General features: G+C 39.5%; 3 protein-coding genes across 3 annotated transcripts; 2 read left to right on the forward strand and 1 right to left on the reverse strand.

Moving 5' to 3' along the window:
- Positions 1-484: 484 nt before the first annotated feature.
- On the reverse strand, positions 485-4,080 carry LOC104236361 (sulfite exporter TauE/SafE family protein 3-like). The gene is made up of 12 exons (XM_009790269.2): positions 3,539-4,080; positions 3,236-3,395; positions 2,949-3,149; positions 2,597-2,661; positions 2,464-2,503; positions 2,079-2,137; positions 1,892-1,978; positions 1,756-1,806; positions 1,447-1,668; positions 1,018-1,111; positions 793-933; positions 485-678 (listed from the first exon to the last, which is right to left on the reverse strand). Exons 1-12 carry the CDS (start codon positions 3,773-3,775, stop codon positions 596-598), a joined length of 1,440 nt encoding a protein of 479 aa, XP_009788571.1. The 5' UTR covers positions 3,776-4,080; the 3' UTR covers positions 485-595.
- A 13,039-nt stretch (positions 4,081-17,119) lies between these two features.
- LOC138885202 (uncharacterized) lies at positions 17,120-19,313 on the forward strand. Its single transcript, XM_070166112.1, has 4 exons — positions 17,120-17,738; positions 17,885-18,129; positions 18,657-18,787; positions 18,887-19,313. The coding sequence occupies exons 1-4, from the start codon at positions 17,120-17,122 to the stop codon at positions 19,311-19,313; spliced, it is 1,422 nt and encodes a 473-aa protein (XP_070022213.1).
- A 1,005-nt stretch (positions 19,314-20,318) lies between these two features.
- LOC138885203 (uncharacterized) lies at positions 20,319-20,711 on the forward strand. The gene has a single exon (XM_070166113.1). It carries the CDS (start codon positions 20,319-20,321, stop codon positions 20,709-20,711), a length of 393 nt encoding a protein of 130 aa, XP_070022214.1.
- Positions 20,712-26,367: the final 5,656 nt, after the last annotated feature.

Below are 26,367 nucleotides of genomic sequence, written 5' to 3' on the forward strand. Positions count from 1 at the left end.
CTCTTAGTTATCAACAACTTTCCCTCTTTTTCTTCTTTGCTCTTACAAATACGGTACAAACATATCAAAGATGTAAGCTTATTATTTACATTTGATATCTGTCAATCATCTTAAGGAATCTTATATAAACTTGGCCTCCTTCGATTGTAACATTCAATATGTTTGAATTTAGAGTTAATTATGTTGGGCTAAGATTTATCTTTCATCATGTATCTCATCATTACTTAGTTTAACTAAAAGGTTTAACACTTTTTTTGATCAAACAATTACGAACTAATAAGTGGCAACCAAAAGAAAAAATATATATACTTATTTAAACTGAGTTAAATTTAAACCTCTATTGCTTAGCCCTTAATAGGATACCACTAGAATACGACTCCAATAAAACTTTTGTTCTTAGTGAAAGGAAACATTGTTTCTAGTCTATTGTGAATGTATCAAAACACTCGAAGTACAAGAAACGTGGACATGAATAAAACAGAGATGGATCCAAATTATGATTTCTCCTTGAAAACGAATAGATAAAATAATTGAAATGTGACTTATTACATATTGTAGACGTTGCAGTCATAAAATCCTCGAGACCAAAGCAAGCCTAGGATTGGTAACAGAGGTTGTCAAATCCCATATAATCTTTGTTCTCCAGCTTCTCAATCATATTTGCTATCCCCACACCACCTGCAAAATTATCAAGCACGTCGCTTTTCATGGTCAAGAAAACAGAAAAGAAGAAATGGGCAGAAATATTAGTCATTTTAACAATAAGAATGAAAAATGAGTATATATATATACCTAAGCTGATAGCACTGACAAATATTGTCATAGCCAGTATGAAAATGATAATAGAGGCCCTTCCAAGTAGAGCAATTACTCTTCTAACAACGTGCTGACCAACAAGTGCAGCAATTGTTGCCACAGAAACGAAATAAGCAGCTGCACATTTTTTGAAATATAAACAGTCAAGATTATCTAAAGCGATTAATTAAAATTGTTAATTTTGTCTTTGTTGCTAATTACCGTATGGGACAGGGAAACGCTTCAAAAGGTAATATTGCACAACTGACATGGAGGATGAGAATGTCATTGAAAAGGTTGATGTTGCACTTGCTACCTGCAAATTACCCTCACTTTGTCAAACAATTTATCCTTCATCAACTATAAGAAATTAAACACATTAAACAGAGTTTTTTCATATGCAATAAATCACTTCATTTAATTTATTTGTGACTAGAAATAGGCAGATTTAGAGAAACTGTGCAGGATGTATTTAAGTGTATACATATAATAAGAATACACTCATTCACGAACTCTAGATCATTACCTCGCATCAGTAGCAGATACTGATTTATATGAGATCATGGCAATAATATCCGATAAAATTGCATATTGAGGCTTTACTTGCGCAGATCGAGGTATTATATTTATATTATACAGCAAGATGTTTACCTGAGGAGGAATTCCGAGTTCTAGGAAAAGAGGTCCTAGGATAAAGCCACCTCCTAGACCAAGCAAACCTCCAACAATACCAGCAACTATGCCACAACAACAGTAAAAGAAGAGCAGATGGGGCTTCCAACTTGTTATTTCCTTTCCTTTCGATGCAATCACCCTTGTACCCTTGTACAGACATACTGCTTCATAAAGTGATACAGAAACAGCAACAGGTATCTAACATATAGAAAAGCCGGATTAGTTAGAAAATAAGACTAAGTTACCTATGTATATAAGTTAAATCCTTTCTGCCTGCTAATTTACCTGCAAGAAGTTTAAAATCCAGTACTCGATGGAGCATGTCACGGTGTAGGTCTGCAAGCAAAAATTATGAGTATGTGTTGAGAGAATACAGAGTCTACTGCTCGATCAGGTTGAAATTTATCATAAAAAAGCTAACCTTCACAATTTGAATTGCAAGGAAAGCTACCCACACAAACATTAGAAGTCCCAGTTCTTTCCAGTAAACATTGCGAAGCATGGGAACCTATACGTTTAATTAAAAAAACATGTACTCCATTAATATGCACGTGAAGTTGTTAAAAAGAAGATCGGTTTAGATATCAACAGATGGAGCATGTACTTACAGTGTCATCTACATTAGCTAATGGACCAGTGGGAAGTGGCCTGTATTCGCCTTCGGACTCTGCATTTTATCAGATGAATAACCTTGAATATACATACATGTCTGGCTTATTTTGCACTGAATTTCCCTTAGCTTGTAGTATATATTATTCAGGATACGGTTACTATATATAGCATACATATATTGAGATGTAAACATCAAATTAAGTCCTACGTTTTGTACATGGTCTCTGCTGCTCTATTTTTATCCTATATATTTATGACTTATAAATGCTGCTTTCACTTCTTTTAAGATCGATCTCCAGTTATGTTGCTGTTTGTTCACACTTTGCACTCTTGTTAATGCAAAACTACTCAACAATGTTGAAAATGCCAATTAAAACTCACCACTTGGCTTGAACTCTGACTCCAACTGCTTGGCTGCTTCCTGGGGTTACATTGTAGGATTACGTGAAAGTTAAAAAGAAATTAAAACAGAGAAATTAAGAAGAGCTTTATTGTGATCAAGTGTAAAACTCACCTTTTTCATTAATGTTTCCTTCTTCCATGTCTCAATTCCCTTGAACAATGCCTTTGACGAGGTACCTACAACATTTACATATATACTAGTTAAGGATTTTGAAAAAGCTAGACCAATAGAATAAATTTAACACACTGACAATCGCTTGAACCTGTTGTACTAAACACGTAACAAGCTAAGTTTCCGGCCTTGTTTTTTAAGTTGCTACTACTAGTTAATTTCCTCTCCTATGGATAACATATATATACTAAGTAGTATCATTTTAAGTCATGACATGATAGTGTGTGATGTATAAAAGTATAACTCGATGGAATAAATTAATGTACATAGCAAGAAGATCGAGATTAATTACCAACAAAGAGAATGATAAGAAGAACAGTGACCATCCAATCAGCAAAGATGACATTGAAAGCGACCCCAATGCTAATACCAAGCATAAGCATAGGTTGTAAGAGCAAGGCCAAATCATAGTCTATTATGGGCATGTCTAGAGATGGGTGCCTCAGCCTCATGTTGTAGTACACAGTTGATCCAGCTGCTCCCATTATCATGCCTTCAATAAACAAATAAGTAGTTTAATATATAGAGTATACATACATATATATATATTTAAAAGACAAAGTAGCAAATACTACATACATTTGGAAATAGCTGTAGATGACTTTGGGTCGAAGCCAATAATAAGGGTTAGCATTGGAACAAAGATTCCGCCGCCTCCAACCCCACCAACGCTTCCCAAGGCTGCACCAAAAAACCCGACAATCGATCCTACTATTATTTTCCATCCAAACTTCATCTCCTGCTCCCAAAGAAAAACATAGTCATAATATATATATATATATATATATATAATGGTTAGCGAGCGAGCATTCTGTATGTTTACTTTACATGATAATATGTTTGTTACAAATTAAAGAGCTATGAGATAGTATTCATATATACCGGCCAGACGTGCTCATAAGTGGACTTGCCATTCCACAGGAAACGCAGAAGCCGTAATGCAAAACCTTGTCTCATCTCTTTCTCTACAACGTAAGTTGGCTCTTCAGTTTTCAGAAGCCTTTCTGCATTGCCTACATCACTTATAGTGAATAATCCCCAGCATATTATCCAAACTGCCGTTATGAGCAACGCCTTCACTCTCTGTTTTACCTCCTCATTAGCCATGTTGAAAACCATCTCGATCAAATTCAAGAACCTGCAGGGAAAGAGCAAGGTCTAGTACGTACGTAGATATATATATATATATATATATATATATATAGCTTCCTCCGTTTCCTCTGAGGTTTGCCTGCTTCTAGCTTCCACTTTCAAGAACCTGCAGGGAAAGAGCAGAGGAATTGAAAAGTAAATCTCAAGATTGCATGCTCGAATATCTTCTTTTTTGCCTGCGTTTTATATAATTTGAAAGAGCAGTAAATAGTTCACTCTTTCCCTATGCGTCTGATATGGACATTTACGTGTTTTCTACTGTTGAAGAAAGATATACTATCATTTTCATATTTCTAAGTGTAGTTGGAATCTAGTGAAGATTTTATTGCATTAGGAATTATTTAATCTTTTTTATCTGTCATTTTAAAAGTGTACGTGACCCTTCCTTGGACCTTGGGTGAACGCAATATTTTTCTTGCACGGACTGCCTTTTCTTTAACTCAAAAAATTTGGCCGAAACTAGTTGTGCATTTAAAAAACCACAAAGATATTAATTAGTTATTATTTTTTTCCAATATCTCACATTTACTATCATGAGAAGATACATATAGCATTCGTTATTCATAGCCATTAGTTATTCATCTAAGGAAGATATAAGAATAATTTACTCAAATAATTGAGCTACTACTACTGAATAAGTTTTTTGTTCCAAACCCTGAAAAAAGGAACTGATGGGGTAATTAATAGCGGAAAATGCAACCATTTAGGAGGACATATAACTTCCAAACTCAACAGAAAATGGTAAGTTTTCATACCCTTCACCAATTGTAGAGTCAAACTCAATGTACCAAAATCTTGTTAAAGATAGTACTAGTGTTTGTTTCTTAAGAATTACGTCTACATTTCACACCCATCCAAAATCTGTAAAGCCTATTAGTTTTGTCGTATACATGCAAAGGGAGAGAAAAGAAAGCCCCTTTTTTGCACTACTCCACCATCTAGGAACCAAATTTCCATACCAGAAATAGAGGGAAGCAGTGTTGTTTGTCCTACCAAAGTGAAGTTTCCACGAAACCCTCCAATTCACCATCTTACGCATGCAGGAGCCTAACCATGGCTGACGAGAGATTTCAGACCACCCTTATCTTTCAGAGCATGAAATTATTACTTGGTATTCTATTAAAGATTTAAGTATATATGCTGGGAATGTAAAAAGGTCATGCACGATCAGTGTAATTTAACATGTTATATAGCAGTTCACTTACCCTATATTGTAGGTTATTAGTTAAGGTTTGTTAAATAAAGTTACGTGTAATTACTTTTTAAATAGCCTGATCGTGTATATATGCACGGACAAGGGTTAATTTTCATTATGGCATTCAATAACTTTCTTTGGTCCGAAGTTGATTTTTTTTTGTGTGTGGGTTTCCGGAGGAATAGAGCTAATGTGATGTCTGTATGGGGTAAAATATGTTCATATTTAACGATCGCATGAGAAAGCGACACGTGGAGCCGAAGACAGAAGACAGTCGGGTCCAAAGGCAATAATTTCACTTGTTATCGGAGAGAATGATATTCATAAAGGCAAAATAAATGTCTGCCGCTCGGTAGCATTTAATAAAGAATATTCCACAACATTAAGTGCATGGTACGTTAGAGATAATATGGCATTCACTGCCTACCGTTACACATTCTCCAATGGCCCATAATTGTCATTTAAGATATGCTTGATCCTAGGACCTTGTTCCCTAGGTGCAACTATAGATAGCGAGCTCAACCATCATGGTAAGATAGACGAATTTTCTGACAAGCATACAATATACTTTGTTCAAAGCTAAATAGAATTTTATTTTCTTGCATATTTATATTGCTCTTACTGCTTCCGGAAGCTCTATTCCCGGGCTCAAGATCTCTACTATCTTATCTCGATTTCAACGCTAAGTCTTATATTTTGTGTAATTTATTTATCATTTTAGGGTCAAATTGATTCACTTGTCTATAAATCACGTATAAATTCAACTGTACCGTTCTATGGATAAACAGTTTGGCGCCTACTGTGGGGCTTAGATAGTTGTGTAATTGAATTGATCCCTGCATCTGTTACTAACTTGTTTGATTCTTTGTTCTTAAGCACAAATCATAATTAAAAATGACAGATAACGATGTCAACGTCGCACACAACATTGAGGCCTAAAGAAATCAGCCTCATCACGAAGATTCCATCAGCGATACTGCCATGAGGAGATGAGGCCACGCCGGTTTATGGTGGGCAGTATCCACGACACATTCGAGAGGCGACTCCTGATGATGCTGAAGACGAGCATGTCGTTGAAACACTAAGGTTCCTGAGGGAACAACAAAAGGCCATATGGGCCATCTCTCGCGGCAGGAACAGGTCATGACGGAATTAAGGTAGGCGTTGTCGGGTGCTTCCAACAATGCGAATGGACGGAGTCCAGTTCCTCTCAATGATCCCGCAAATCAAACAATGCAAAGGGGCGATAACAACACTCGAGGGGCGAAGTCGGCTTTGATAGGGCCGGGAAGAACGGTAGCGGATCCGATAACAACAATGAGAACGATCTCTTTAAAACTAAACTCATGCGGTTCATGAGGGAAATAAACGCCCGAATGGATCAAATTCCGAGCGCACCATCGGTATTGAAAGGACCGGATTCAAAGAAGTACACCCAACTGCTATTCAAACCAAGCGCGACACCAGAGTTGATCCTGAAGCGGTTTAAAATGTCAGACGGACCAAAGTATGCTGGGAATTCAGATCCTTAGGAGCATATCACCACCTATACAACAACGGTGAAGGGAAACGATTTGGCTCAAACGGTCAAGCATATCAAGCATATAAATCAAACGGTCTTCAACGGGACGATTTTTGCCTTATGAGCAGGCCGAAGGATGCGACAAAAGTTTCCGGTCGGCGGATAGATTCTCTACCGATAGGGAGAACTGATCGCGACTAGAATAATAGGTCATTATTGGCTAAGGAGACATCGGGTTCGTGTGATTCTTTCTACCCAGGCTTTCCGAATATAACTTTAAAATCAGCGTAGTGGAGTTGGTGTCGGCTTTGAGGAAAATTCAAGAAGCACGATTATTGAGACCTATGAGATCCGATCCCAGCCAAAAGGATCCTAATTTATGGTGCAAATACCATGGAACCAACGGTCACCGAACATGGGACTGTTGGCATCTGCACAAGGAGGTGGCAACATTGCTGAAAAATGGCCATCTTAGAGAATTTTTAAGCGACCGGGCTAAAAACAACTACGGCCGCAATCGTGATAATGCAGAATCCTCGAAAGAAGGAAAATATCCCCATGTTTGACGATCGACATGATTTTTAGGGGGAACGAGATTAATGGTGTAACATTTTTAGCGACAAAAAAGACGAAGGTGTCAGTAACCCACAGTAAGAGACTTCGAAAAGTCGCTGAGGACGACATTAATTTCATAGAGGAAAACGCATATGGACTACTACTGTCGTACAACGATGTACTGGTAATATCTTTAAATGTCTTAGATTTTAAGATTAAACGTGTTTTGGTGGACCTAGGAAGTTCGTCCAATATCATCCAATGGAAAGTGTTGGAGCAAGCCAAGCTCACCGAAAGTATCATTCTGGCCATAAAACTTCTCGTCAGGTTCAACCTAGCAAGCGTGACAACCCGAGGAGAGATCATGCTTCCCATAAATGTTGAGGGGGTAGTTAATGAAAATGACCCTTTTCGAGGTGGTGATGGCGATATAGGCTACAAAATTATCCTAGGGAGGCTGTGGTTGCACGAGATTGAAGGTTGCGTCATCGACATATCATTAGTTGCTGAAATTCCCATCTCCCTAGGAAATTAAACAAATAAGAGTTGACCAACCAGCAGTAAGGGAGATGAATGCAATCTCAGTTTCTAGTAGCAAAGGGAAGGAGAATGCGATATAGCAATTACAGGAACCAGTGCCTGCTCTCGAGTCGAGCGAAGTCAACCAGGGGGAGGAGTCATTGGAATCCTATCAGGTACTGAGATATTTCTAGGTACCAGAAGAAACGGACGCAACAAAATCCACAACAGAAGAACTTGAACAAATCGCATGTTCAATAAGTTCTTAGAGAGGAAGTTCCACTTGGGGACAAGACTACACCCCGAACTTAGTTCTGGATTTATAGAATTTCTTAAATTTAATGTCGATTGTTTTGCATGGTCGCATGCAATATGACAGGTATCCCACCAGAAGTGGTCGTGCAAAAATTAAGCCTAGATCCCAACATCCCTCTAGTGAGACAGAAAAAATGTCTTGTTGCTGAGGTTAGAAACAATTTTTTCAAATAATAGGTAACTCGCTTACTTGATATTGGTTCAATCCGAGAGGTAATGTATCCTGACTGGCTAGCTAACATAGTAGTAGTTCCAAAGAAGATTAAAAAAATTTGGATGTCCGTAGACTATAAGGATTTAAATAAAGCGTGCCCAAAAGACTCATTCTCATTGCCAAACATTGATCAAATGATAGATGCAATAGTCAGGAATGAGTTAATGAGTTTACTCAATGCTTACTCTGGGTACAACCAAATTAAGATGAACCCGGAGGATTAGGAAAAAACTTCGTTCATAATGAATTTCGGCACATATTGTTATAATACGGTGCCATTGGGGCTAAAAAATACTAGAGCCACTTACCAACAAATTGTAAACAAAATGTTTGAGAAACAAATAGGGAAGACGATGGAGGTTTACATAGATGATATGCTGGTTAAGTCTTTGAACACAGGTGATCATCTCAAACACCTGCAAGAAACCTTTGACATCTTAAAGAAGTACAATGTGAAGCTTAACCCCGAGAAGTGTACATTCGGGGTTAGTTCTAGTAAGTTTTTGGGATTCCCTATCTTGCAAAGGGGGATCGAGGTTAACCCCAACAAGATTAAAGCCATCGAAGACATTCCAGACCAACTATCAAGCATGAAAGAGGTTCAAAGGCTGACAGGGAGACTGACTGCTTTGAGCAGATTCATTTCCAGGTCATCGGAGAAATGCCATCATTTCTTTTCACAACTAAAAAGAAGAATATCTTCGAATGGACTCCAAAATGTCAGCAGGTTTTGAGGGATTTGAAAAGGTATTTGTCAAGTCCTCTATTGCTGTCAAAACCGGAGAAAGGCGAACAATTGTTGATCTACTTAGTGGTCTCGAAGGTAGCGGTAAGTGTCATTTTAGTGCGTGAGAATGAAGGTATGCAATCTCCCATTTATTATGTTAGTAAAATTTTAACGGGAGCAGAAACTCGCTACCCACATCTAGAAAAATTGGACTTAGCTCTCATAGTCGCCACTCGAAAGCTTAGGCCTTACTTCCAGTGTCATCCGATAGCCGTGGTGACCACTTTTCCCCTGCGTAATATTCTTCATAAACCTGAACTCTCAGGTAGGCTGGCCAAGTAAGCCGTCGAAATGAGTGAACTTGACATCGAATATAAACTCAGGACTGCAATTAAGTCATAAGTTTTGGCCGACTTTGTGGCTGATTTTAGTTCGGGACTATTGTCTTTGGATACCAAAGAAGTAGTGATGGTGTTAGAATCGACATCATTCTAAAGAAGTTTGGACCTTATTCGCTGATGGAGCTTCCGACGTGAAAGAGTTTGGTCTTGGCATAGTGCTAACTACGCCATCGGTAAAAACTCTAAGGAAGGCCATAAAACTGTTCCTCTGACCAATAAATAAGAAGAGCATGAAGCTTTGATTGCAGGACTCGAGCTGGCCCGCAGACTAGACGCTGAGGTCATAGAAAGCAAATGTGACTCCCAATTGGTAGTAAATCAGGTCTATGGTATCTTCAAAGCCAAAGAGGAATGCATGCAACAATACGTAGTAAAAGTCCAGGATCTGCTCGCTCGGTTTAAAATGGTCAATTACTCACATCCCGAGGGAAGAGAATGCGGAAGCAAATGTACTAGACAATCTTGGATTGTCCACAAAAATAAAGGGATCGGACTCCGGCACGGTCATACAACTTATGCATTTGGTGTTAGATGCGGATAGCTACTACGAGGTAAACGTGACCAATTTGGTCTGGGACTAGAGAAATGAGATCATTGACTACCTCGAACACGAAAAATTACCTGAAGATCCTAAGGCATCTCAGTCGTTGCGCACTAAAGCAACTTGATATAGTTTCAAGGGATGTCAATTATATAGAAGATCTTTCCAAGGGCCGGTAGACCGATGTTTAGGAGCTTTCGAAGCTAATTACGTTATGCGAGAAGTACATGAAGGGATCCGCGAAACCACTCAGGCACGGATTCCATGGTGTTAAAATTAATTAGGGCAGGATACTACTGTCCCCAGATGCAATAAGATGCCAAGGCTTATGTTCAAAGATGTGATAAGTGTCAATGTTATGCAATATTGGTGCATCAATAGACAAAGACACTACACTCAGTTTTGTCGCCATTGCCGCTCATGAAGGGGGGATGGATATAGTCGGTTCACTACCACCGGCCCCTGGTAAGGTAAGGTAAGGTTTCTTTTGATTTTAACTAACTATTTTCTAAGAGGGTTGAAGCAGGTCCTTATCAGAAGATCAGCGAATGCGAAATGGTAGATGTTTTTTGTGGGAGAATATAATTTGCAGATTTGGGATACCAAAAGAGATAGCCTACGACAACTAGCCACTATTATAGGCTCTAAGGTCAATAAATTCCTTGAAGACTTGACAATCAAAAGGATCACATCATCACCTTATCATCCGAGTGCAAACGATCAAGCAGAATCAACAAACAAGATGATTATACAAAATATCAAAAAGAAATTAGAAGCAACTAAAGGTAAATGGCCCGAGGAGTACTATGGGCGTACCGGACAATAGCCAAGTCGAGCACGAGGGATACTCATTTCTCTCTTGTGTGTCACACCCCTTTTTTCTTCACCAACCCTCTTAAAAATAATAAAAAGATTTTGTATAGCTCAAAAAAGGTTTTCAAAATTGAAAAGTGACAAAGTTGTGTTAAAAGGGTATTTCTTAGAGTCGCCACTTGGCATGTAATCTCGGTGTGCCAAGTCACCATTTAAAATCAATTTTTCCTTAAAAACACATTTGACTCTTAAACTAGTTTGCACCAGAGATTCTAGATAAGGGGGTTCATTTGACTCGGAAGAAGGTGTTAGACATTTTTCGAGTCCCGTAAAAATCACGGTTGTGTACATTATCCGATTGTCTTTAAAGGGTACTCAAATTGAGGCAAAACACACGAAAGCAGAAATAAACACAAAAAGTTCAAGATCGTCTCCATCTAATAAAAGAAAACAAAATAAAATAAACTAAATCTTACTATCCTATCTTATACCACTAACGATGATGTCACGACCTCCATTTACATTCACTTGGGGGAATACCCCTGAAATAAATAAATAAATATATATATATAGAATCTACAGGGCATTCCCTTGAATATAACTAAAGGGGACGACCTCTCGCCTCGAATAAAAATGAAATAAAGAAAACTTAAGATTTGCCTATCCAAGTTTTGGCCTAAATATGCTCCTAGCGATCAAATTAATAAAGCAATTTTTTTTTACTTTTAATTCCCGAACCCCGTACCTATTGTTTCTTCTAACCAAGCCAAAATATCACCAAAATTATGGTATTGTCAAAGAATTAATTCTTAATGAGAGAAATAATAAAAGGGTGAGCTAATCTTCTTAACATGAGCCACATAATCACACAATTGAGAAAATTTAAAATCAACAGAATTTCATTGAAATCTCAAACAGACAAGGAAGAAGAGTGAAAATTAATTAAGAACAAAGTTAAGAAATGGATATCACGGAAAGCAAAACTTCCGATGCTAGCCGCTGACTAGAAAGATGAACCTTGATCGGAACCTCGACTACCGGTATTGGCAATGTAAAGGACACACCTCTAAGAAGCAGTACACCTCGGCAATGGAAGTTCATTTGCACCTTCTCCACGCCAACCCCACCAAAAAAAAGAATTATCAAGTAGCAATCAATTCGTTCATTGCAGTAGAGGGACAAAAAGCTATTGAGTTAGATTATTATCTTTTGGAAAAGGCACAAGTAGATCTCATTAGTGCAACTTTTAAAATCACATTCTAGTAATTCTACTTCGGAAAGGAAAATGACCCTCCGTTCGACTGGGTGTGCGTGTGGCTGGAGATTTTATTTTTTATGAATGAAGAAGGTGATGGTTAGTGGTAAAAATAGTGATTTTGCCGGCAGTGGAATGGCGGTTCAGGACAGAAAATATAACCGCCCGAGCATTTTTGGCATATCTCCGATGAGATTGGTGAATCTTTCAGCGTGTCCCAAATTGGTGTGTGTTGCTTTTTCTTGTCTTGCGGCGGCAAGAGGGTCAAGAGGGGGTGGGGCGTAGCTGTTACTAGGGTGGTAAAAATGGGGATGATGATGAAGGTTTTCTCTCCTCAAAAAAATAAAAAGAGAGATGATTTTAAGAGGAAAATGACTTAAACTTTTCTGTTACAGCCGTGGTAATTCATTCTTAGAGCATGGATAGAGACATGTTTATGGGAAGAAGATCATTTTTCTGGAATAGTACAATGGGAATAGATAATTGAAGAAGGAAAGTGTGCCCTCCTTTTTTCGTCCTCTGTCCGTTCCTCCTCCTCTCTATCTGTGTGCGTCTAAGTTGAGAGAAAGAAAGCATTTTAAATCAAAAGGGGGAAGGCCCGTTTTCCAGAATGAGGAGGGTGATAGAGTAAAAAAATCTTAGGGTTTGGTAGTGTTGAAAATCTGATGGGTTAATGGGTTGTGGGCTCAGGGGAATGGGCTGTCCGATTTGGGCCTTTGGTAGCCAAATTTGTGCTCAAAATTGGCCTACTTAACCAAAAATCTATCAACCTAATATCAACTCTTGCTTATTAAATAAAAACAAAGATAAAAATACTACCAAAATATTAATTAGACCAACTTAAGTGGAATATACTTTTAAAATAAAACTAACTGTTAAAACAAAACTATTTTTTTCAAATATCATACTAAAACAAAATTAGAATTAGGTTAAAATTATTGCAAAATTAAAATAATATTACTACAAAAAATACTAATATCCTTGAAAAGATATTTAATGTAGTAAAAAACAAAGTGAAACTATTTTTGTGTTTTCGAATTTTTATGTTCTGCAATTAGATTAAAAGTGAAAAATAGTCTAAATCCTACTAGAATAAGTCAAATAAATGTTTTTAAAATGCTAAGAATACTAATATAGCTTGAAGACGTGGCGGGTCAAAAATTACGTGCTTACAGCTTCCCCTCTTTGCTTGGAAACATGCAGTGTTTTTTAGCAAAGAATTAAGTAAGCAGCGTAATTGATTTCTGACCCGATACTTATTCAAAAAAAATAAAAATGGATAAGAAAATTGTGATCGAGCCCTGGTATTTGAGCTGCCCTACATATCTTTGGCTATAAAGGAATCAGGCCGCGTGTAGTTCAGAAATAGGAGAAGTAAAGGAGGATACCGAGGTGGAGAGTCGATTGAAGTGTCGCACCGTCGAGGTTCCGGTCTGCGGTCCCTGCCATTATATCAAAAATAAAAGGAAAAATTATTACAAAAATAAATAAATAAAAATATCAGATCCTATCTACTTCTTGTCTCAAATCTTCCTTGAATCTTCAACATGAAATAGAAAAATCAACCCTATTCTTCAGGTAGGCATCCTGCTAACTTGAACTTGAAGAAAATTGAAAGTTGACTCGATTCTTCAGGCGGGCATCCTGCTGCTTGCACTTGAAGAAAATTGAACTTGGAGTAGACTTGAGCTTGCAAACCTTATTCTTCAGGCGAGCTCGTGCAACTTCTGATTTAAACTAAAAAAAAAGTGGAGGTTACCCCGATTCTTCAGGCGGGATCCTGTTGTCTCTCACTTAAACATGAAAATTGAAAATCGACCCTGTTCTCATGCGGTCTGATAGTAGGCTATATAGTCGATATTTACACCTTAATAGGACCATACTTTGTTGTTGTTTTATAGATAATTTGCCAACAAAATGCTCTAAATAGTGTTCTTTTGTTTAGCAGGGAATATTATATGAGAGGAAGCAACATGGAGTGTTTTGGAGGCGATAATGTGAAGAAAAACACCCACTCAAGAAGTACCCGAACACAAAGAAGAATAAATGGCCTGGACAAGAAGGTCATCGCGACTGCGGTGAACCGCGGCATATTAATGAAGTGAGGCAGAAAGGTTGGCGTTCACCGCGGTCGACCGCGGTTGGCCGCGACCTTGGTGCACTGTTCACGCAGCTGGAAGTTTGAGGACCAAAGTGTAATTTTGGAAAACTTTTGTAAAACCTTTATAAGCTTTAGAAACTCGTCCAACTGGAAAAAAACAAGCGAAATTTAGACTACTTTTGGAGGAAGAACAAGTGTGAGAAGATCAGCCAAACATTAGAGTTTTTCTATCTCCTTTTAATTCTTGCAATTTTACATTATGAACAATTTAGTAGTTATTTATTATTTTGTTATGAGTAGTTAAACACTTATCTAGGGTTGATGGAACCAATTGTTGGTTGAAGTATTGACTCAAGTTGTTATAATCGAGCCGGATTTATGATATGATTGTTCAACTACATTTTGTATGGTGATTAATTGAATGGGCCCTTGATTAATCGTGTCTAATTACCTTATATTGCTTGAAAAAGAATATTAGGTTAGATAGCTGTTGAACAACACCACTTTTGGGTAATTGAAGAGATTTATTACATGAACTTAAAAGTGGGTTTAGAGATAACAAAACTTTGGTGGGATAATTTAGAGTTGCATACCCATTGTAAGCTAGAGTAGTTCGAGAGAATGCTCTAGTAAATTATTGTAGTTGATTGAGAGATAATTACGATAGCCCATAACTCTTAATCCTTATAGAGTATTACGGCGAGATTATAGCGGAAGAGTCAAAACCTAAACTAGCAATTGGGGAAATCACTGCCCTAGACCTCTTTACTATTAAATTCTCTTTGTTTTAGCTTACTTTTGTTTTTAATAGAAGTTGAAGTAGTTAAACAAAAAAAACCAATATTTATTGATCAAAAAAAATCTTGCATCTTGAGATTGATTGAGTTGATAATAACATTACCGAAGTGTGTAATAGATAGGTTAGTTCCCTGAGGATTCGATTCCAGACTTAAAACCGGATTATATTTGCAGCGATCGTTGTGTCCTTTGAAAGGCATAGTTGGGCGTTATCATATTTTGGCGCCGTTACCGGGGAGTTAACGATGTTATTTATTACAACTTAGAAGTAGTGTTAAAAACTATTAGTTCAAATCAATTTTCAAAGGTGTTAAACAATTTTCATTGAAATTCTAACGTTTAAACTCTTGTGGAATTTAGGTGTATGCCTAGAAATTCTTCGAGGACTGAAGAACTGCTTGAAGGACTTTCAGACCCCGAGAAAACATTCAGGGCGTTGAACCTTGTCAACAGGAGGATCCAACAATCACAACAACCACACCAGCTTGAATTTGACATGGGTGACGTAGAGAACGGCAACGGAAACATCAGGGATGAGCCAGCTGACCCAAACGTTAGAGTGGTGGCACCTCTTGTGCTAGAAGCTGCACTTTATGATTGGGCTCAACCCATAGCTGACAACCTGGAAACTGCCATAGTTGTGCCCGCAATTCAAGCAGAGACATTCCAGATCACCAACAACATGCTACATCTGCTACAGAATAAAGGATTGTTTTCCGGGTCACATATTGAAGACCCTCAGCAACATTTGAAAAATTTTCTGTCAATTTGTGTGACTCAAAGGCAGCCAAATGTGACCCTAGAAGCTATCAAGCTATTACTATTCCCGTTCTCTGTGACTGGGGAAGCTCAGGCTTGGCTGAATTCGCTCCCAATCAATTCCATTGTCACCTGGGAGGAATTAGTAAAGCAGTTTTTGAATAAGTTCTACCCGCCCAACAAGACTGCAAGGCAGATTGATGAAATATTGCAGTACAAGCAGCAGCCGACTGAAACCTTGCAAGAAACTTGGGAAAGATTTAAAGGGATACTGGTGAAGTGTCCTTACCATGGCATTCTAGACCAGATGCTTGGCCAGAGATTCTACATGGGATTAGCTGACAATCTAAAGGCCAATGTGGATGCTTCAGCTGGAGGTGCATTTTTGAGTAAGACATTCACCGAGTGAAAAGTCCTTCTTGACAAGATGTCCCAGAATTCAGGGTGGATGACTAGAGGTACAACACTGGCACCTATAGTGCATTCAGTGCCTCTTGACCCAAATAATTTGTAGGCAGAGAACATGGCCACACTCATGACTCAGATGAGTATTTTGACAAAGAAGATAGATGAGATGGGTACCAAACAGGTGCATATTGTTGACACGACAAATGGAGGACTGTGTACACCCCGTGTTAATCAGTCTTATGTGTGTTCATGGAGCGGAGAAGGTGAAAATCAAGGAGCAAGGGAAGATATGAATTATGTTAACAACTTTGGGGGTCAGAGACAAGGAGGACAACAGTAGAGACCGGTACCAAATCAGCAATACAGACCCAACATGCCTCAGCCTGGGGGCATGCAAGCTCAAGGCCAAATGGTTCCATACCACTAGAGACAACAGGGCTACCCACAGCAGAACCAGCAACAGTTGACATATCAGCTACCTCCTCAGCAGTAAGATAACAACATGGTAGAGATCAGGGGGATGCTCTAGCAACTCATTAGGACAAATGGTAAGATGCAGAAAAGTTGGCAATACATGACTTAGCTATAAAGAACATTGAAACTCAGTTGGGGCAGTTGTCTATGGCTTTAAACAATCGCCCCCAGGGAACATTGCCAGCGGATACAAATATTAACCCCAAGGATCAAAACTCGAATCAGCTGATGGCAGTAAGTCTTCAGAATGGGAGATATTTAGACAAAGATCAGGAGGTTGCATAAGCCAACAAAGAGACTACGCCAGCCACTCCAATTCCACTAGAGGTAAATGAACCAACAAATCTGACTGAAATGGTAGTTGAACAGGGTCAAGATGAAAAGGGTAAGGCTAAGGTAAATGAACAAGCTGCAGAATAGGTGGTGCCTCTTGTGCCACAGAACCCCAATAGAGAGAATCCAGCAAGCAGTGAACAAAGGGTGATACCTGCACCATTCCCCCAGAGACTGGTAAAACAAAAGAAGGAAGATCAATACAAGAAATTCATGGAGATGTTGCGTCAAATTCAGCTGAATATTCCTTTGATGGATGCCTTGAGGGAGATGCTAGGTTATGCGAAGATGATGAAAGACCTAATGTCACGGAAGTTTGATTTTTAGGACCTATCCACAATGACTTTGACGCAGACCTGCAGCGCAGTAGTGACCAGACCGATGGCTCAAAAGATGTCTGACCCAAGTAGCTTCACTATTCTATGCACGATTGGGAGTTATGCCTTTGCAAAGGAATTATGTGATTTAGGAGCCAGCATAAATTTGATGCCTCTGGCTGTATACACCAAACTGGGCATTGGCAGAGCTAGACCGACTTCGATGTTACTGCAACTGGCTGACCGCACGGTAAAAAGGCCTACTGGAATTCTTGATGATGTGTTGGTGCAAGTGGGGAAGTTCGTGTTCCCTGCAGACTTTGTTATTCTGGATTGTCAGGTAGATGAGGAGATACCTATCATTTTAGGTAGGCCATTTTTGGCCACTGGGAGAGCCCTGATCGATTGTGAGACTGGAGAATTAAAAATGAGACTGAACAATGAAGAAGTCATATTCAATGTTCAGCAATCTATGAGGAGACCCAGTGAATATGCTAATTGCTCTCTAGTGGAGGCAGTGGATGTGATCCTGCAAGAAGATGATGTAACCCTGACTGCTAAAGAACCACTGGAGGCATGTCTGACAAATTTAGAAGAAATGGATGGTGAAGGGTTGGCTGAGTGGGTCATGGCACTGAAGGCCAAGTATTCTGGAAAAGGGAACCTCAGTTCGAGTCCCTTGAGTTAGAAAAAAGGGCTACACCTCCAGTAAAGCCATCGGTAGAGGAACCACCCAAGTTGGAGCTGAAGCCGCTTCTAGCTCACCTCAGGTACGTTTTCTTAGGCCCTGATTCTACTTTGTTTGTTATTATATCATCCGGTTTGTTAGATGTGCAGGTAGAACAGCTCTTATCGGTACTGCAGGAAAGCAAGACTGCCATTGGCTGGACCATGGCAGACATAAAGGGTATTAGCCCAACCTTCTGTATGCATAAGTTTCTCTTGGAAGAAGGGCACAAACCTTCTAGAGAACATCAACGAAGGCTGAACCCGAACATGAAAGAGGTAGTAAAGAAGGAAGCGATTAAATGGTTAGAAGCGAGAATCATCTTCCCCATCTCTGATAGCAATTGGGTTAGCCCTGTCCAATGTGTGCCGAAAAAGGGGGAATGACTGTTGTGCAAAATGAGAACAATGAGTTGATCTCAACTCATACAGTCACGGGATGGCGAATTTGCATGGATTACCGAAAATTGAACACAGCTACCTGAAAGGATCACTTCCCCTTGCCTTTTATTGACCAAATGTTGGACAGGCTGGTCGGGCGCTCACACTTCTGTTTTTTGGATGGATATTCGGGGTACAATCAAATATAATTAGACCCCGAAGATAGAGAGAAAACATCTTTCACTTGTCCATATGGCATCTTCTCCTTTCGGAGAATGCCTTTTGGGCTTTGTAATACACCAACGACATTTCAACGGTGCATGTTAGCCATTTTCACAAACATGGTAGAGGATATTATGGAGGTCTTTATGGATGATTTCTCCGTGGTGGGAGATTCACTCGAGGATTGTCTTCACAACTTAAGAAGAGTGCTCAAAAGATGTGTGGAGTCAAATTTAGTGTTGAACTGGGAGAAGTGTCATTTTATGGTACAGGAAGAGATAGTCCTGGGACATCGAGTGTCCAGTAAAGGAATTGAGGTCGACCATGCTAAGGTTGATGTGATTGAGAAACTACCAACGCCCACTTCAGTCAAGGTGGTGAGAAGTTTCCTTGGGCACGCCGGGTTCTACAGGCGATTCATAAAAGATTTCTCCAAAATTGCTAACCCATTATGAAAACCCCTTGAAAAGGATCACCCCTTTGTGTTTTCTAATGATTGCAGGTTCGCATTTGAGGAGCTGAAAAAGAGATTGGTGACTGCACTCATCATTGTTGCACCCAACTGGGAGCAACCATTTGAGCTCTTGTGCGACGCAAGTGACTATGCCATAGGAGCAGTCTTGGGGCAGCGACAGGGTAAACTGATGCACCCAATTTATTATGCAAGCAGAACGTTGAGCGATGCACAACTTAATTACACTGTGACTGAAAAAGAGATGTTGGTTGTTGTTTTTGCATTCGACAAATTTAGGTCATACTTGATTGGCTCGAAAATTATTGTTTACACTGACCATGCAGCAATTAGGTACCTGATAGAAAAGAAGGAGTCAAAGCCACGCTTGATTCACTGGGTTCTTCTGTTACAAGAATTCAATCTGGAAATACGTGACCGTAAAGGGACAGAGAACCAAGTAGCTGACCACCTTTAAAGGTTGGAAGGAGCTGAAAAGAAGGTAGAGGTTGAGGATATAACAGAGACATTCCCGGATGAACAGTTACTGGCAATGACAATGGAGGAGGCACCTTGGTATGCTGATATTGCTAATTATTTAGCAAGTGGTATTGTACCTTATGAACTCTCCTCAATTCAAAAGAAAAAGTTCTTTCGTGATTGTCGGTATTATTATTGGGATGAACCTCTATTATTTAAAATATGTGTAGATAACATGATCCGGCGGTGTATCCCCGAGAAAGATCAACATTCTGTTTTGCAGGCTTGCCATGCTTCACCATATGGTGGACACTTTGGAGGAATTCGGACAACAGCTAAGGTGTTGGAGTCAGGCTTGTACTGGCCTACTCTGTTCAAGGATGCCCATGCTTGGGTTAGAAGTTACAATGAATGCCAAAGAACTGGCAACATATCTCGTAGACACGAGATACCAATGACCACAATTCAAGAGGTGGAGATTTTTGACATGTGGGGGATTGACTTCATGGGGCCATTCGTCAGCTCGTATGGTAACAAATACATATTGGTAGCAGTTGACTATGTCTCCAAGTGGGTCGAAGCAGTGGCTCTCCAGACCTATGATGCCAAAGGGGTACTAGGCTTTCTAAAAAAGAACATTTTCACGCATTTTGGTACCCCAAGAGCTATACTCAGTGATGGCGGAACCCATTTCTGCAATAGAGCATTCGCACGGCTGTTGGAAAAATATGGAGTTCGTCATAAAGTGACCACCCCGTACCACCCACAATTGAGCGGGCTAGTTGAAGTGTCCAACAGGGAGATTAAAAGTGTCCTCACAAAAACAGTGAATGCAAGGACTGACTAGGCAAAAAAATTAGATAATGCATTGTGGGCATACCGCACAGCCTTCAAAACCCCAATTGGTATGTCACCGTACAAGTTGGTGTTTGCCAAGGCATGCCACCTCCCAGTTGAGCTAGAGAATAAAGCATTTTGGGCATTGCGGTAGTTAAACTTAGACATGGAGACAACAGGTACTAACAAAATCACTAGGTTACATGAGCTAGAGGAATTCAGGTTCCAGGCCTTTGAGAGTGCTAGATTATACAAAGAAAGGATGAAACTAATGCATGATAAGAACATCTTGGATCGAAACTTCAAACCCAGAGATCTAGTGTTGTTATACAACAAGAGATTGAGATTGTTCCCCGGTAAGTTAAAGTCCCAATGGTTAGGACCCTTCAGAGTGGTGCAATTGTTCTTGAGTGGAGCTGGAGAGATTGAATCAGAAGATGGGACAAACAAGTTCACAGTAAATGGGCAAAGGTTGAAACATTACCTTGGCATGGCTGAAGAAAAAGGGAATAGAGTGATAATCACTTTGGGAGAGCCCCAGTGCGCGGATGAGGAGTGACGATCAAATGCTTGCATCATGCCGCGATGTTAACTCAGGCGTTGTGTGGGAGGCAACCCACGAGGGTGTTGTTAGTGTGTTCATGTAACTTCATAGATTAAACCGCGGTGAACCGCGGTGGACGGTAAACATTCTGCCTCAGATTTTTCATCTCACCACGACCACGGTGGATCGCAGTAAACCGCAGAGAGGCGTAAACTTTCTGCCTCAGATTTTGAAACCCGCCACGGCCGCGGTCGACCGCGGTCAGTCCCAGGTAATTTTATTTTTTTTATTTTTTTCCGTTTTTCTTATTTCTTTTCCTCCTCTTTTAATTTTACAACCCAAACTACCACCCCCCCCCCCTCTTAAACCCAAAACACCGATCTCCTCCCCCATATTTCCAATTTCTCTCTCTCCCTAAACCCTAACCCCTCCAATACTCTCTCTTTCTTCTTCTTCTTCCCTCATACTAACATCCCCCACTTCCATTCCTCTCCCTATTCTTCACCTACGGTATGTTCCTCACCTCTTCTTTCTCTTTTCTTTAGTATTGTGTTGTAGTTTATGTAATTTTATGTTGTGTTGGGATGTACTTGTTGGTATACTCTTTTTCTTCTTGTTTTTGCTTTTCAATTTTGTTTTTGAGTTTGATTGGTGAAGGGGATGTGCATTGCATGTTTGAACGGTGTTATTGGTGGGTGATTGAATGAAGTAAGTGTGGGGTGTGTTGGTGTGGTAGTATACTTGATTGGGGAGGAGCTTTGATTTACCCATGAGGGCTATACGTGTCTGGATAGTGCCTTGATCATAAGGTGTTTGGGAAATTGCACCAATGGAGATATAAGGAGCTATTGTGACATGGTTATGGTGAAGTCTGAGTAACCATACATAGTCACATATTTTGCGCACTCACTAATAGGCGTTTCGTTGTATGACAAGTACAATGAGTTCTTCCAGGAAGAGACGAAACACCGGACCCTCTATTAGTGGACCGGGAAGATCCTCATGAGCTAGGAGCCAAGCCAGTGCACCTTAGTTCGATAGCACTCGGTTTGTATCCAGGGCAACGGAGGATAGGTACAACCAGAAAGCAGCCAAGAAGCTACAACCTGAGGTGCACATTGATCGAACGGCTTTGGAGGTGGAATGCCCTAATATGTTTAATGAGCTGTGGCGGTGTCAGCTGGACATCTTCTTCGAGGTACCAGAGGAGGCTAATGTTCAACTAGTAAGGGAGTTCTATGCGAACTTTCCAGAACATGAGAATGGGGTTGTGATGGTGCACAATACCGCGGTAAATGCATCCCTTGACGCCATCCGCAGGGTATACAGGCTACCTGTGTTTTTGGGGTGAATTTGATCCTTATCGTACTTTTAGCGGAACACGGTCCTTGTGGGGCACTCTTCTTGATACTATTTGTGTGCCGGACGGAGAACACCTATGGATCAAGCACAGGATTACTCTCAACTCCCATTGTCTGAACTGGGAGGCCAAGTGTTGGCTCACCATTGTCAACAGTCGATTGTTGCCATCCAGCAACACGACAGATGTTAATCTACCACGGACGTCTACAATCCATTGTTTTATGTCCCACAGTGATTTTGATGTGGCCCGTCTCATTCATGAAGAGATGTTCATTCGATCACCTGAGCTAACCAAGGGCCACTACTTCCCTTCGTTGATCACTCGGCTGTGCCGTATTGCTCGAGTCCCCGAAGACCCTCGGGTTGATGGGAGATTGCTACTAAAAGCCCCATTCCGGGCGAGAAAAATTGGAATGGATGAGAGCCGGTGGTGAATGTTAATGACTCTGATGATGATTCGGCTGATGATGATGCTGAGGTAGCTGAGGTTCCCGCTCCTCTGAGAGTTGATGTGGCAGACCCATCACAGCCACGCCGGAGCACCCGTATGACAGCTTTGGAGCAGGATATGGCTAGGTTGTGTACCTCTCACTGATTTGGGTGTCCGTGTTGATGCAGTGGCTGAGAGGCAAGTGAAATCGGAGAAGAAATTTTGGGCTGGTTGAGAGCGCTGGGACGTGCGTACAACGTGAACCCAAACATTATCTCCGATCAGGAGTGAACCTTCAGGGAAGTTCCTTAACCTCACTGTTCTTTAAATTTTAAGCCATGGGGACATGTCTTCATTTTAAGTGTGGGGTGGGGATACTTCATTGTATGTTTGTAATTGTAATAATTGACTTTTTGATTTTGCTTGTTTTGTCTTGCTTTGATTATTTTGATGTAGAGTAATAGTTTATTAGGAAAGCTAAAATAGTAAGTGACTTGTCCCAACGACGGATCTCTTTTGGCGGGGTTCTTGAGGGACTAAGTCAGAAAAAAATTGGAATATGGAGACTCTTCCTGATGACGGATCCGTTAGACAATTCTTTTGAGGGAAGTAGTCTAGAGAAAAGACCAAAAAGATTTTTTATTTTATATTTAGGTAGTGTAGTAACTCCTTCTTGGTTTTTCTTTGGCCCACAGTTCTTTTCCAAGGGTTTAGCTTGAATCGGGTATAGGTAGTTTTTGTTTTTGTTTTTGTTCTTTTTAGTTTTAGGTTAGGATTAATGGGCTACGAGCAAAAAATCGATTTTTTGCACCTGAGCACAATAGACACTAGAGTGTAACGCCTAGCTTCATTGGTTAAATCCTGTTAGAGTGCCTTAAAATTGTACGTTTGTATCTAACTTGAACACTCAAAAGAGAATGTCTTGATAACCCAATCCGGAGTGAGTCACGTGCCATGTGTGTGTGAGTTTTACTGTATTCCATGTTTCATATTTGATGCCTAGAACTTGTCCTGTGTGTTTGCAAAGCGAAATAGTAGTTTCTTTCAGTTTTAGAAGTGATATAGGCATTTCTTTGTTGAGCCAGATATATAAAGTAAACCCACCTGAATGCAGTACATCGTAGTTAACCCCGTTGAGCCTATAAGCTTATTTCTTTGGCAACCACATTGCGAACCTTACCCAATTGTTTGAATAGCTTGCCGTTTGAACCCTTTTACCTCCCAATAAGCACTTGAACGGTAATGGAAGTATGCAAAAGTAAAAGTGTGGGGTGGTGGTTTGGTTTTTGAGTGGAACCATTGAGATAGAGAAAAGGTGTGGAAATTGAAGCATAAAAAAAGAAAAAAAAAATATGGGTTATAAACAATGATAATGGTTGATAATGAGGTGGAGCATTTAGTTGGCACAACTATGATCTTTAAGTTTAATGTAATTGTATTAAAAGTGCTTAGGGAGGTTAGTCACTATATCTAAATATATCCTACCCGTCTGTTAGCCTACATTACAACCAAGTAAAGTCCTATTGATCTTAGACTGAATGGGCTCAATTAGTAAAGTATTACACTACGGGCAAGCCTATGGTGCATCTTTGTGGCATGTGAATGTTCTTTCTAAGAGTGAGCGAATTTTGTCTATCTTAGTTCCTACTTGTTCTAATTATCGTTATATGTGGAACTACTCTCATGTGTGGTGTGAGGGCATGTGATTCACAAAGGAAAGGTAAGTCTTGACTCTTGTATAGAGTAGTTGGAGTAAGTGCAAATGTTGCATGGTACAAAAGGTTTGACTCTTGAGGTAAAGGTTGTTCACTACTAGGTGCAAATTGTTGTAAAAATGTTCATGGTGTTAGTCGTTAAAGGAAAAGCTTAGGGAAGAAATTTTGATGGAGTGTGGTGGATTGCTCGAGGACTAGCAATGATTTAAGTGTGGGATGTTGATAGTAGGTTATATAGTCGATATTTACACCTTAATAGGACCATACTTTGTTGTTGTTTTATAGATAATTTGCCAACAAAATGCTCTAAATAGTGTTCTTTGTTTAGCAGGGAATATTATATGAGAGGAAGCAACATGGAGTGTTTTGGAGGCGATAATGTGAAGAAAAACACCCATTCGAGAAGTACCCGAACACAAAGAAGCATAAATGGCCTGGGCAAGAAGGCCACTACGACCGCGGTGAACCGCGGCATATTAATGAAGTGAGGCAAAAAGGTTGGTGTTCACCGCGGTCGACCGCGGTGCACTGTTCACGCAGCTGGAAATTTGAGGACAAAAGTATAATTTCGGGGAAACTTTTGTAAAACCCTTATAAGCTTTAGAAACTCGCCCAACTGGAAAAAACAAGCGAATTTTAGACTATTTTTGGAGGAAGAACAAGTGTGAGAAGATCAACCAAACATTAGAGTTTTTCTATCTCCTTTTAATTCTTGCAATTTTACATTATGAACAATTTAATAGTTATTTCTTATTTTGTTATGAGTAGCTAAACACTTATCTAGGGTTGATGGAACCAATTGTTGGTTGAAGTTTTGACTCAAGTTGTTATAATCGAGCCGGATTTATGATATAATTGTTCAACTACGTTTTGTATGGTGATTAATTGAATGGGCCCTTGATTAATCGTGTCTAATTACCTTATATTGCTTGAAAAAGAATATTAGGTTAGATAGCTGTTGAACAATACCACTTTTGGGTAATTGAATAAATTCATTACTTGAACTTAAAAGTGGGTTTAGAGATAACAAAACTTTGGTGGGATAATTTAGAGTTGCATACCCATTGTCAGTTAGAGTAGTTCAAGAGAATGCTCTAGTAAATTATTGTAGTTGATTGAGACATAATTACGATAGCCCATAACTCTTAATCCTCATAGAGTATTACGGCGAGATTATAGCAGAAGAGTCAAGACCTAAACTAGCAATTGGGAAAATCACCGCCCTAGACCTTTTTACCATTGAATTCTCTTTGTTTTAGCTTACTGTTGTTTTTAATAGTAGTTGAAGTCGTTAAACAAAAAAAACAATCTTTTTTGATCAAAAAAAATCTTGCATCTAGAAATTGATTGAGTTGATAATAATATTACCGAAGTGTGTAATAGATAGGTTAGTTCACTGAGGATTCGATTCCGAACTTAAAACCGGATTATATTTGCAACGACCGCTTTGTCCTTTGAAAGGCATAGTTGGACGTTATCACTGTCTCTTGATACTTCTGAATTGAATTGGAAATTGAAAGCTACCCATGTTCTTCAGGTAAACTTCTAGTACTTCTGAATTTGAAATGGAAATTGACAGTTGACCATGTTCTTCAGGCGGGCTTCTGGTGCTTCTCTGATTTGAACTTAAAATTGATTTCTGAAATATTGTCCCTCGTTCTCTAGGTGGGTGCCTGCAATCAAAAACAAACAAAATTTTCTGCCCAAGTTTGCACTAGACAGATTTGTGAGTTGTTAGAAAAATTGTAATTCACATATGTTATTGATGAAGGATGCAATGATGAGAGTAAAAAGACTTGACTAGGATGTGTCTCCTATGATAAAAACTGACAAACTTATACTAGGAAGTGTATTTCCTAAGAGTAAAACTAACAAACTTTGACTAGGAATTGCATCTCCTAAAAAAGTATAATAAGAATGACTTAAACTAGGAAGTGCGTCTCCTAGGGATGAAACTTGAATAACCCAAACTAGGAAGTGCGTCCCCTAGAGGCGGCGCTTGAATGACTCAAACTAGGAAGTGTGTCTCCTAGATGAACTTAAACGACCAAAACTAGGAAGTGCGTCTCCTAGGGGTGGAATCTCAATTTAGGAAGTGCATCTCCTAAAAGTATAACCTGATAGACCCAGACTAGAAAGTGTGTCTGCTAGGGGTAAAATCTTT

The sequence above is a fragment of the Nicotiana sylvestris genome, chromosome 2, assembly GCF_000393655.2.
Source record: "Nicotiana sylvestris chromosome 2, ASM39365v2, whole genome shotgun sequence".
Taxonomy (NCBI): Eukaryota; Viridiplantae; Streptophyta; class Magnoliopsida; order Solanales; family Solanaceae; genus Nicotiana; species Nicotiana sylvestris.